Source organism: Exophiala dermatitidis (assembly GCF_000230625.1).
Source record: "Exophiala dermatitidis NIH/UT8656 unplaced genomic scaffold supercont1.5, whole genome shotgun sequence".
Taxonomy (NCBI): Eukaryota; Fungi; Ascomycota; class Eurotiomycetes; order Chaetothyriales; family Herpotrichiellaceae; genus Exophiala; species Exophiala dermatitidis.
Window position 1 is genome coordinate 3357648 of NW_008751650.1, and position 11693 is coordinate 3369340.

Consider the following 11693-nt stretch of genomic DNA (forward strand, 5'->3'; position numbering starts at 1 on the left):
TTATAGTCCTCTTTACGTTCACCTTATGACATGCGTCACATGTCCCTGACCCGCTAATACAGGTCGTATGAAGTATAACTTCAACTTTTCCCACAGGACAAGCACAAGAAGAGACAAGCCTGCAAGGATGATTGATTGATTGATTGATTGATCGGTTTATCTTTTGGTGGCGGTATATTGAACTCGGTGACAGGCAATGCACTGAAATGAGCTGCGCTGGGCTATAACTACCTTATGCTACCTGTTATCAGACGTTCCATGTCTGTCCCCCTTCTCACCCCAGGCGGAAGAGTTTGTCCTTTCTCTTCAATCCTCTCGACGAGGAACACGGCCCCAGACCTCGTCAACATCCTTCTTCCCCTTCGTCTCCGGAACATACCAACCAACGAAAACAAAAAAGACAGCAGCCAGGCCCGCAAAGATGAAATAAACCACCCCCTTGCCCAACCACTCATTGACCATAGGGAAAAACTGGGCGACCACAAACGTAGAGATCCAGTTGGCCGCAAGGGCCCATGACTGAGTAGCACCCACGGCCTCTGGGCCCACGAGTTCCGAGGCCAGAATGAATGGCACGGGGCCCAGACCTAGAGCAAAACTCGCGACGAACAGCAGCACGCTGATGGCGGACAAGACGGAAATGGCGGAGCGGATGCCGATGGCTAATAGGACGGACGACACGCCCATGCCGCCGATCGAGGCCAGGAGCACGGGTTTCCGACCAAGCACGTCGGCCAATGGTGCAAATCCCGTCGTGGCCACCACGTTCAACACACTCACCAAAATGTTGAGGAGGGCTGAGTTGCTCTGGAGTAGGTCTGCGAGAAGTGATACTCCGTACATGACTATGCTGTTGATTCCGCATAGTTGTTGGGCCATCATTACCACGAACACAGCTAGAATTGCTCGGTTGTGTGTGGGTGACAGGAGAACCGCGACGATTCCAAGCGGTGGCTGCTTCGTTTTGGCGGTACTGGTGGCAGTAGTATTGGCATTGCGAGTGTCGTCTTGATGGTCGTCGTCAACTCCTAGCAGCGTTTGTTCTTCGCCTGTAATATGACATTTTGTGTGTCAGTTCAGTCTAGCGCTCCGACGAGTGGCCCGCATATGCAGACAAAAAAGAGGGTCGAAATTGAAGAGGCAGAACTATGCTGCTGCAACCCATATAAGCGAGAGCATATAGGATACGTACCAGTTCCCTCATCGATAGCTGTCGGCTGGACGCCCCACGCGGCAATCTCTTCATTTATATCTGCCTGCGGTCCGCGAAGACGCTTAAGATTGGCCTTTGCCTGTCTCGCGTTTCCATGGTCGGCTTGCCACGAGGGACTATCGACGGCAAACAGCAGACCAACCAGTTGCACGACGGCGATGACGCCCGCGACGGCCAGGATCACGCGCCACATCTGGCCGTGACTCCAGAAATACCCTAGCAGCTGGGTGGCGAAGATGCCCATGTTGGTCATGATCTGGGTGAAGGCGCCAAAGAAGCCCTTTTCACGCGGCGGCGCTGTCTCCGAGATGTAGATGGGCACCACCACAACGGCAACACCGGCGCCCAACCCGGATACGCAGCGGCCAGCGGCCAACACGCCGATGTTGGGTGCCAATGCCTCCGCGACAGGACCCAACGCCAGAAGCACGGTGTTGGCCCGCATCACTGCCAGCCTGCCGTATCGAGCTGCCAGCGGCCCTGCAGCCAGCGCGCCGATCAGTCCGCCCAGGGTGAAGATGGATGAGACCAACCCAATTTGCGTCGCATTCATCGGAATACATTGCGGAAGACCTGAGTTGGCTGTTGTGCTTTTGCTGGCTCGGATCGATTTCTTTGCGCAGGTGATGACATCCTGTGGAGCGTTGAGTTCGGCCTGAAAAAGAACTCAAGCATTAGTATGATTAGTAGCTGTGCTCTGCTAAGACAAAATACATTGGGTTGAGAGCCTCGTTAGAATAGTGTGCGGACTGTAAGCATTGGCTCGTACCAAATGATAACCGAAGAGAAGAGGTCCCAAAGTAGCGGTCAGGATGATGTACAAGAAGTACGGGGTGAGTTCTTGAGACCACGATCTCAGCTTTGCCGCAAGACCCATGTTGTTGGTCGAGATTGTATCTCGTGCAAGCTGGCGAGCAATTTAAGTCAGGACCGTGTCCTGATCGAGAGAAGCACTTCTGTTGTCGTTGGGTTTCGAGCCGTTGTTACCAGGCTGCGTGTCCGGCTGAGATTATCAAAGGCTCTTTGTGGGGTTTCCGTCCGAGACGCACGAAAGGCTGGCCGATGCCCCCTTTGGGCTATTTGAGGGCCGCTGTCGAATCAATTTGCGTCTCGGCAATCTCGTGCATGGCGCTGGGCGTCAGGAAGAACACAGACGCAGCGCACGATAGGGGTGAGTGAGGTTGAGGACGCGTGTGAAGACACCGGGCCACTGCTTGTCGTTCTACCGGGCGCACGTGATCGGGATAAACAGACTCTCCTGAATCGAGGCCTAAGCACATACTACTTGTGATACTACCTTGGGGGCACCTAGGTGGGTGGTACAAACGGACATCTATCGTGTAACACATGAGTTGCTCGGAAATAAGCAGCGGGCAGCTGTTTCTGAAGGTTGAATTCTGCCAGTTACTTCTAGCTACAGTATGCTGCGAGCCTCACATGTTGAGCAAAGCCTTGTCGTCGCAAGCCGTCATCAATTCAGCCCATCTCAGCTGTAGGTTTCTTTTCATTCCGTTCCGCGTTCCTATCTCACAGAAGGCTGGTATCATGCTCCCATAGCCCATTGTCCATGGCCATTATCAATCACATCCGCCTTCGCGCCTGGTTTGCAATATTGGTCGTACTCGGTCATGAATCGTCATCACAGCATCAGAATCAAGCAGCGCCACCCCACTGTGTCCTGTTAGCACCCATCCACTTCTCAACCTAGAGACAAACTTACCAATTGGGCCACCAGGTCACTGGCAACGTCAAGGAATGGATATGGGCTGCAAATCTCCTTCTCCACGTTCTTGTATCGTTTGCTGACCGGCTTCCAGTATCCCTCCGAACCCTCTTCATCAGGGTGATCGGAACTAGCATGATTCAGGTCGCCAAATCCGCTGGTAGGTCGGCTTGCGGAAGGACTCGCAACGTTGCTGTTGCTGCTAGAGGACTTGCCCTTCTCACGTTCTTTTCTGGGATCATGCCAAATGACGTTCTGGTATCCGTCGCATTTGAAGTCGACCACATAAGTTCCACTTTCAAGCGTATACAGCTGAATATCAATGAACACCCACACACCAATGTGCTCGCTGGGAATTTTCTTGTTCAAAGCTGAAAGACTCTCTGGTCTGCTCATCGGCTGTCCCGGTCCAGTAAAAGCTTGCTGCTGAGTGCTGGATTCGCCTGGAGACTGGACTCTGGAACCGGAGCCATTGGGGGCCTGAATCCCGAGTGCCTTTGCAACGTCATCAGAAGCGTAGCCACCAAGTTGCTCAATGTGCTTTTTAAGCTGATTTTGGGCTTCCGCAGGTAGGCTGACGGCCGAGCTATTGGCGGAAAGGGACGGTGCCTCCCCAGGCATCAGCATGCCGCTTTTCAGGACGCGTGCACGGATGTTCCAAGGATCCCGCGGCACATAGTATTCCTCACTCAACCACGAATGCTTCTGTTGAAGAATCGTATGGCGTTCCCCAGGGGCAAGTTCCGGCGGTGGGGCTGGGATCATGTCTTTTTCATCCTCGCCATCTGGTAAGGACTCGGGTAGCAGCCACGGGTTGACTTCCCAATCTGCGCCCTGAGCCCTAAGTGCAGCATAGAGACACTTCATTGCCTCATAGGGAGCGTTTCGAGATCGTATGCCAAACTGCCATTTTCGTGGTTTGGGCTTGGATGCCGCCGCCCGCTTCTCGTCTTGTGACATCGTCGTCAAACCTTCAGGACGGGGCTTTCCCTCGCGCATATTACTGAGACCGGTCACTGACCTGGAGTGCGGTTTCAACGCCCTAGATGTTGCCTCTTGTTCTTCTTTGGAGCGATAGATCGGATTGCCATTTTCATCCTTGATCTCCTCTGGAATTGGGCTATCAGAGTCATCCTTGTCCTCCTGCGATGGGTGAAGAATCGAGTCTGGATCTTCGCCTCTGCTCTTTGCCTTCTCCCGTAATTGCATGAGTTCTTCATGCACGTGTGGCAGAGAGGTATTCAAAACGCGAACATTCGAAATCCTAGGCTTTTCCTCTTGGAAAGAAGGAGTCTCAGATAGTGTGCGGCTTGCTCGATGCCCGTCGCCCCGTGTTGGTGTCAGGGGTTTGACGTCGTCTTGAGTTCTTCGACTCCCTGGCGGTGAACCAGGAGAGCCAGGAAAGTTGGGCTCGACCGGCGGCGATGAAGCCATGAAGGACTCAAGCTCCGGGTTCTCCGCCCTGTACTGAGGAGTATCGATCATCAATTGATTTTCTCTCACAATAAGATAGGCATCTTTGATGGCGCTAGGTTCGTCTTTGCTCAGAGCATCCTTGACATCCTCTTTGGCATAACCCATGGTGCGGCCCAGTTTGCCGACCACTTGTTCATGGATTCGCTCAACAACCTCGGGCGGTTTCCCAGGTGCCAGTTGTCGGGGGTCGATAGCTTTGCTGGGATCAACACCGGTGTCCAAGAACTCCTCAACAGGATCGACGAGATAGGCGGGCAGGTCTTTGACAAACCACTCATCTTGTCGAATCTCAGGGATAGTAATGCGATGTACCGGATGAACTTGTAGGCAGCGTTTGATGAGATTGACGGCACCAGGAGGCGTCTGCGAAGGAATATGGAACGTCCCTGCCTGGATTTTCTTGAACAGAGCGGGAATGAACTCGTCGTCAAACGGGAGACGACCGACGAGGAAAACATAGAGAATAACTCCACAGCTCCAGACATCAACTTCGGGCCCAGCATACAGCTTTCCGCCAATAACTTCAGGTGCAGCGTAGTTCGGACTTCCACAACTCGTCTTGAGGAAATTGCCATCCGTCATGATATTGCTGAGCCCAAAGTCGGCAATCTTGACGTTCATGTTCTTGTCGAGCAGCAAATTCTCCGGTTTCAAGTCTCTGTGGACGATCTTGTGTCGATGGCAATACTCGACCGCGCAGATGATCTGTTGGAACAACTTGCGAGCCTTTGCTTCTCCCAGGCGTCCGTGCTTGACAATGTAGTCAAATAGTTCCATGGGCACGTATTCCAATACCATGTAAATGTCTGTCTTGGTCGTGATCACCGTGTATAGTTTGATGATGTGTGGATGACGCAGTAATTGCAGGTATTGGATCTCACGCTCAATGCGGCCAGCCATGTCGCGACTGATGAGCTTTCGCCGGTTGATGGTCTTCATGGCAACCTCCTGCCCCGTGACCTTGTGTCTCGCCAGTTTGACTTTACCAAACGAACCCTCACCGATATTGCGGACAAAGCTGTACTGGTGTAATCGATTCATGGCTCGGATCGTCCCCGGGGATTCTGCAACGGGCGTGAGACTTTGCCCGCTTCTCTGCCGCAGCGAAGGAGGTGATGTGACTTGAGGTACAGAAGGTCTGCTTCGAGCATGCTCATTTTGGGGGAGGGAAATGGAAAGTTCGTCATCGTTGATTGCGGAGGTCATGGTTGGAAGGTAGAACGGGCGGGGGCTGCGACTGCTGCCGCCGCGCCTTGACGATGGGAGAATCTGCGATGAAGGAGGTAGGATAGTGTGAGGTGAGGATGTTACAAGTCGTCTTCACCAGTAATCGCTGAATTGGTGGTTGGGCATCTCATGTGAGGGGGGCGGACGTGAAGAAGTTGAAGGTAGCCAACCTGTCCAAGCCGCAGAGGCAGAGCGAGGGGCGCGAATATATTGTGATCGACGGTCAGATCCAAACGCAACGGCTGGTAGGCATTGGCAAAGGTCGAGAATGGTTGAGATGGCTATTGGACACCGGTGAAGGCTGGTTGTGCGGTTGGTAAGGTTCAGGTGGAAGTCGGGCGCAGTTTGGTTCACCAGCGGCAGTACAATAGCAGGAGTGTTGGTGGTGGTGGTGGTGGTGGTGGCTAGTAGCAGTGCTACGGCTGCGGTGCAGTGCGTGGTAGCGGGGAAAATGAATTAATCGTCTGGGGACTCGTTCGCGATCCCTGATCATGTCAGCATCTCATTCATGACGCCGCTCGCTTGACCTACTCGCTTTGGCAGCCTTTCCATACTACTCTAGTCAGGCTGTACTACTACCTTGTACATAGTACTTACCGCAACGCCTTCTTCAAGCCGCCAACCACCGACCGCTGCCAGGGATATCGCTCTGGCCGTGGATAACAGTAGTAGTACCTTACATACCGCCACTGTACCTTCATCTCTGGAACCATGCAATGAGTGCGTCGATTGTACGGTACGCCTATCAAGAGCTGCATCTCCTCTGTCATTCTCCGTCACGAACTTGATCACATTGGCCTGAGCGATTTCAACACCCTCGACCCTTTCCTTTACCTAGCACTGCCGTCGAGATGTCCCTGTACCAGCCATCTACCTTCCCCGTTACGTGGCGCTTTTCGTCATCTCCCGTCTAGCATTGGTTACCATACAATCTCCTACATTGCTTCCACGGCCGAGACCAGCTTTACACCTGAAGTTCGGCAGAATGAAGCGAGCATTGAAAGCCCGTCATCTCCTTGGATCGCATGACTGCCCTACTGGGGTGTTTACTCCCGGAGGACAGCAAAGCCTGTCAATAGACCATGCATGGCAAGACTCTTGGGATCCATGGCTAGCCTGATGACACGCCTTTATGATGGCGCTGTGAAAGACGAACCGAGTGTAAAATTGTGGTAGGGTCCTTTCTCCCGTGGTGACCAGCTCCTAAAGGCATTCGGCCCAGAATTGGAGCAACAGAATGCTTGTCAGGCTATGGCAAAGATACATCAATAAGACCAAGTCCTCCGGTTGGTCGTGGGCATCAATAGAGGTACTGGCATCTGGTGATACAATGTACTGTGTGGTACTAAGGCGGTCATCGATTAAACATGCTTCAGCTCGGCATAATCAGCCAATCCGTTCTGATGGCCGATTGAAGGTTTGAGTGTGAGTGGATAGATTCACTGTCCAATGCCTACCTAGCGCTATGAATATAGAAGATACAACTGCCTAACCGGCCAGCCTCACAACGCTCAAAACCACCCCAACGCCATGCTCAAATCGCCCACTTGTTAAAGTACAAATGAATGTGTCACCAGATAGTCCACTGAGGCTGCTCAGTCGCTGTCGTGGTCACCGGAGTCATGGCGGTTAAGCCAGACCTGTTTCCAATGGCCCTCCCCACCCATTCCTTCCATACGGTCCCTCCTCATGCCTTCGAGGACCCCAACAATCCCTCCATTGCGCAATCGTTCGAGAACCACATTCATTCCCTCCTTGCCATTGGCCAATGCCGACTTTGTCCTTTTCACTCCGATTAGCTCGATGGTCCTCTGAATCCCAGAGGTGGACAAGGCCGCAAAGAATCCCTGCTTAGGCGGCTCCTCTTCAACATTTGCAGCTGGATGCTCATGTTTCTTCCGGCCCAAGAGTATCCCTTGCCCTAGATGCGACACAAACGTGACCACAGTTTTGCACGAGGTGGTTTCTTTGGCTTGCTGTGGATCATTCTTCGCCGGACCGCGGTTATCGATCTCTTCGAGTCGTTGCCGGCGATAGCTCTGGCGTTCGACCACGCTCAATATGCCGGTCCATTCCATGTTTCTCGATTCGGTTTCCATCCAGCCCTCCTTGAGATCGATGGTACTCTTTTCCAGTATGTAGCTCTGGCTGGAACCCCCAGGGCCGGCAAGGCCGCGGGGCAGAAATTTGAGAATGCCAGCAGGGACTTTGGACTTTTTCAGGTGAAGTCTGACGGTATGAAGGCGTTGCGTCTCGGGGTCGACATAGCGGTCGATGACATCGGAGCTCAACACATGCCTTGAATAAGGGTTTGGATAGCGCAGGAAATAGGCCAAAGTGACGGCGGGGAATGTATAGTCGTAGTTGAAGGAGCTCTCGTAGACCTTCATTCTGGCATTGGGGCGTTCAGTGAGACTCGACGGAAGGATTGAGGCAGAAGTCCAAGGAGGAGGGGAAGGATGATGGTTGGCTGTGAGGCGGCTTTTTACTCGCGTGCCACGGGCAATCGATCGACGGCCGCAGTGAGCTCACACTGCTCGCACTCTCACTGCCACTGGCAGCGAAATAAAATATCGCCACAGGGGACCTGCTGCTTTAATTGCCGCTGCACTGTGCGCCTGTGGTTGAAGGCGGAATGGTCAGACGAGCACATTGCTGCTTTAACTCTCTGCTGTCAGGCGCAGAGTGCGGGGATCCATCGGCAGCACCAACACGTGCCGATATTTGGTTTGGGCTTAACTTTAGTGCTAGCTGGAGATCTAATCTAATCTCACTGCAACGCCTTCCCCTTTTTGATTCGGTCGCCGATCAACAGCGCCAGTTCACAATTTCCAGGAAAGCCACAGACACGGACACCATACTGCCAGCGCACAACCGCAATAGAAAGTACAAATTTTCTATCGTTCCTTCTAGTCCCCGCTCTGCCCACCACAAGAATGGCATCGCAACCCGAACCCACGGGGCCTCCGCCCGCAGATGAACCGGGTCAGCCTCCGAAACTTACAACCAGCGCATTGGCAGATCAGGCACATCACCCTAGTGTTGGGCAGCGTGTCACTCCATTTGAGGTGTCGGGCGGCGTGGACGAGAGCGGAAAACTGCTCCCAGTCGACTATGAGAAGCTGACAAGAGAGTTTGGGGCGACTCCAATCACACCACAACTCCTAGAGAGATTCGAGAGGGTTACAGGCAAAAGAGCACACAGATTTATGAGAAGAGGAATCGTGTTTTCGCACAGAGAATTGGAGAAGATCTTAGACAGATATGAGAAGGGAGAGCCATTCTACCTGTACACCGGTCGAGGGCCGAGCAGTGACAGCATGCATGTTGGACACTCGGTTCCGTTCGAGTTCACAAAGTATCTCCAGGATGTTTTCGACTGCCCTCTAGTCATCCAATTGACAGACGACGAGAAGTTTATGCATTCGCAGAAGATCACCATCGATGACGCCAAAAGGTTCGCCAAGGAGAACGCAAAAGACATCATTGCGATTGGCTTCGACCCTGCCAAAACATTCATCTTCTCCGACTTCTTCTACATGGGCCGGGCATTCTACGAGAATGTATGCGCAATGGCCAAGCGCATTACCATCAACCAGATCAAGGGGACTTTCGGCTTCAACGACAGCAACAACATTGGTGAATTCCATTTCTGCGCCATACAGTCAGCACCGGCGTTTGCCACATCCTTTCCTCATATCTTTGGCGACAACCCCTCGAAAGTACGCCAGATCCCATGTCTTATCCCCTGCGCCATCGACCAGGACCCCTACTTCCGCCAGTGCCGCGACAATGCCGAAAAAATGAAGTTCAAAAAGCCCTCCTTAATCCACTCCATCTTTCTCCCAGCCCTGCAGGGACCTGGTTCCAAGATGTCGGCCAGCATTGATTCATCCGCCATCTTTTTAACCGACACCCCCAATCAGATCAAGAATAAAATCAACCGCTACGCCTTCTCGGGGGGACAAGACACGGCCGAGAAGCAACGTGAACTGGGAGGAAACACCAAAGTCGATGTTCCGTTCCAGTATCTGACCTTCTTCATGGAGGACGACGATGAACTAGCCCGGATCAAGAAGGCTTACGAGTCCGGAGAAATGATGACGGGCGAAATCAAGCAAATATGCATCAAGTATCTCCAAGAATATGTTGCGGGCTTCCAAACCCGGAGGAAAGCCGTCACCGAGGAAACGCGCGAGGAGTTCTTCAAGCTTCGGCCGCTTGTGTATCAGGGAAACCCAATCCCCATCAAGGTCGAGAAGAAGGAAGCCACGTCAACGAAGAAGAACGAAGCCAAAAAGGATAAGGCGCCAGCAGAGGCCGGGGGACACTCGAAGAAGCTGAGTGTCGGTGGTGCCAAAGTTGAAATCCAGCACGATGTCGAGCAATCTCCGAATGGAGAGCTGAAGGAGCATGTCAAAAGGTTGAGCTTGACCAAAGAAGAGTAGATTAAAGGAAGAGTTTCTGTTGAAAAGCATAGGAGGTTGGTTGGCTTTTACAAGAACAGGTATGAGTGGCGGCACGACATAATTACTTTCACCAATTTGAGGAAATTCATCTGCGGGTTAGCCCTGAGTACGCGATTGTAGCAAGACCTGTCCGGGAACCACAATCAAACATTCAGATCACCACTATGTTCTATTACCTAGGAAAAGTATTCTTCAGTGCAGATCCGACGGCTATTCCTTGTGGATTCTGCCCCGAAAGAAGCCCCTGACTCCATTGCTTAACCAAATAACATCACCGTGCCGCAACTGCAGGTCGTCCAGTGTGACAACGTCCATGGTACAAAATCCATCTCGTAACGCTTTGGATTGGGTCACGCCGATCATCCCACCAGATTGCAAACTCGGGGTGACCAATGCGTAGCCGCCCCGGCCATCACCGCGGAAAAAATACGGCGTGGAAACGCTTGCCTCTGTGATCTCGCCTCGCGAGTTGAACAGTAGGACCTCGGCGTCCGTGGGTGGTGTGTGGACGATGCCGGCTCGCGATCGCGCCTCATCATATGGCTGTCGAAACGTTGTCTTGTGTCTGGTGAAGATGCTGGTTGAAGTAGGCACGCTATCGATATAGACCTTTGCGAAGGGAAAATCTTCAGAGTCAGAGTTGGCAAAGGACCACGTTGCCCGCGGGACACGGTGGAAAGTATCGTTCTCCAACAGTGACAGTGGTTTCTCAAATCCCATAGGCACACTCTCAATGTCAACCTGGCCGTCGCCGCCGACCAGCACACGCACTCGAAGATCCCGGAAGTAACTCTTGGCAGGTTCCGGATGCCGTGCTGCTGTGATCTCGTCAATGGCATCTCTGAGAACGAGCTCGGCTCCATCTGCCTTGAACTTCTTGGATACTTCAGATTGCGGGCCGAAACAAGCCTGAGCTGCGGCATGCAGTCGATGCCTGCTCAAGGAGAGAAGGTCCAGCTCTGCTCGTTTCCATTCGTGGATCAATGGTAACGACTCTACCACTTCGACGTGGTTGAACTGGACATATCTCAAGGTCGTTAGGAGGCGGAACGCGGGCTCTTGGATGATGGCAGTGACGATTGTAGGGTCCATGGTTTTCAGGGAGTTTCCTCAACCTGTGAAGTCACAAGTCCCCCTCAAGAGTTGGGCTATCGCCATTGCACTGCAGTCAAGGCTGCTTACTACTCAACCGGACGAAAAGTGAATGACGGGAGAGGAGCGCAAGCCGTGTAGGGTACGTACATCATATAAAGTACTCGAGTATCAAGGAGTAATAGGTAATAAGCGTCTGTACCTAGGTATCTTTGATAGTACTCTCGTAGGAGTTTGCGAGATTTCGCAGCTGGATATAGGGAGCTTTTCGATTGGCCGGCGAGTTCTTGTGCATCTCCATTCAATCTGCGCTGTTGCTGCTGAGATCATTTCACTGCCATTCTGCAAGTTCCACCGCAGCCCTCGAACTCGAAACATTTTGAATCCTCGTCACCACCACCAGGTTTTCCTGCCATCTCTTTCCTGGTCCTCTATATCAGCCCGTTTCTTGCTGTAGCTTTCATCTTCCCTGTACATTAGAATTTCCGCATCA

At 52.7% G+C, this 11693-nt stretch overlaps 5 protein-coding genes across 5 annotated transcripts; 1 reads left to right on the plus strand and 4 right to left on the minus strand.

The window, feature by feature from the left end:
- Window positions 1-119: 119 nt before the first annotated feature.
- Window positions 120-2385, minus strand: HMPREF1120_06771 (MFS transporter, SP family, solute carrier family 2 (facilitated glucose transporter), member 2). Its single transcript, XM_009160981.1, has 3 exons — window positions 1983-2385; window positions 1193-1868; window positions 120-1049 (listed from the first exon to the last, which is right to left on the minus strand). The coding sequence occupies exons 1-3, from the start codon at window positions 2088-2090 to the stop codon at window positions 307-309; spliced, it is 1527 nt and encodes a 508-aa protein (XP_009159229.1). The 5' UTR covers window positions 2091-2385; the 3' UTR covers window positions 120-306.
- A 53-nt stretch (window positions 2386-2438) lies between these two features.
- Window positions 2439-6096, minus strand: HMPREF1120_06772 (carbon catabolite derepressing protein kinase Snf1). Its single transcript, XM_009160982.1, has 2 exons — window positions 2934-6096; window positions 2439-2884 (listed from the first exon to the last, which is right to left on the minus strand). The coding sequence occupies exons 1-2, from the start codon at window positions 5616-5618 to the stop codon at window positions 2867-2869; spliced, it is 2703 nt and encodes a 900-aa protein (XP_009159230.1). The 5' UTR covers window positions 5619-6096; the 3' UTR covers window positions 2439-2866.
- A 961-nt stretch (window positions 6097-7057) lies between these two features.
- On the minus strand, window positions 7058-8251 carry HMPREF1120_06773 (uncharacterized protein). The gene has a single exon (XM_009160983.1). It carries the CDS (start codon window positions 8027-8029, stop codon window positions 7235-7237), a length of 795 nt encoding a protein of 264 aa, XP_009159231.1. The 5' UTR covers window positions 8030-8251; the 3' UTR covers window positions 7058-7234.
- Window positions 8252-8575: 324 nt separating this feature from the next.
- On the plus strand, window positions 8576-10087 carry HMPREF1120_06774 (tryptophanyl-tRNA synthetase; the record flags this gene model as incomplete). The annotated part of the gene is made up of 1 exon (XM_009160984.1): window positions 8576-10087. One exon carries the CDS (start codon window positions 8576-8578, stop codon window positions 10085-10087), a length of 1512 nt encoding a protein of 503 aa, XP_009159232.1.
- Window positions 10088-10096: 9 nt separating this feature from the next.
- Window positions 10097-11471, minus strand: HMPREF1120_06775 (uncharacterized protein). Its single transcript, XM_009160985.1, has one exon. It carries the CDS (start codon window positions 11198-11200, stop codon window positions 10319-10321), a length of 882 nt encoding a protein of 293 aa, XP_009159233.1. The 5' UTR covers window positions 11201-11471; the 3' UTR covers window positions 10097-10318.
- Between the last annotated feature and the right edge of the window lie 222 nt (window positions 11472-11693).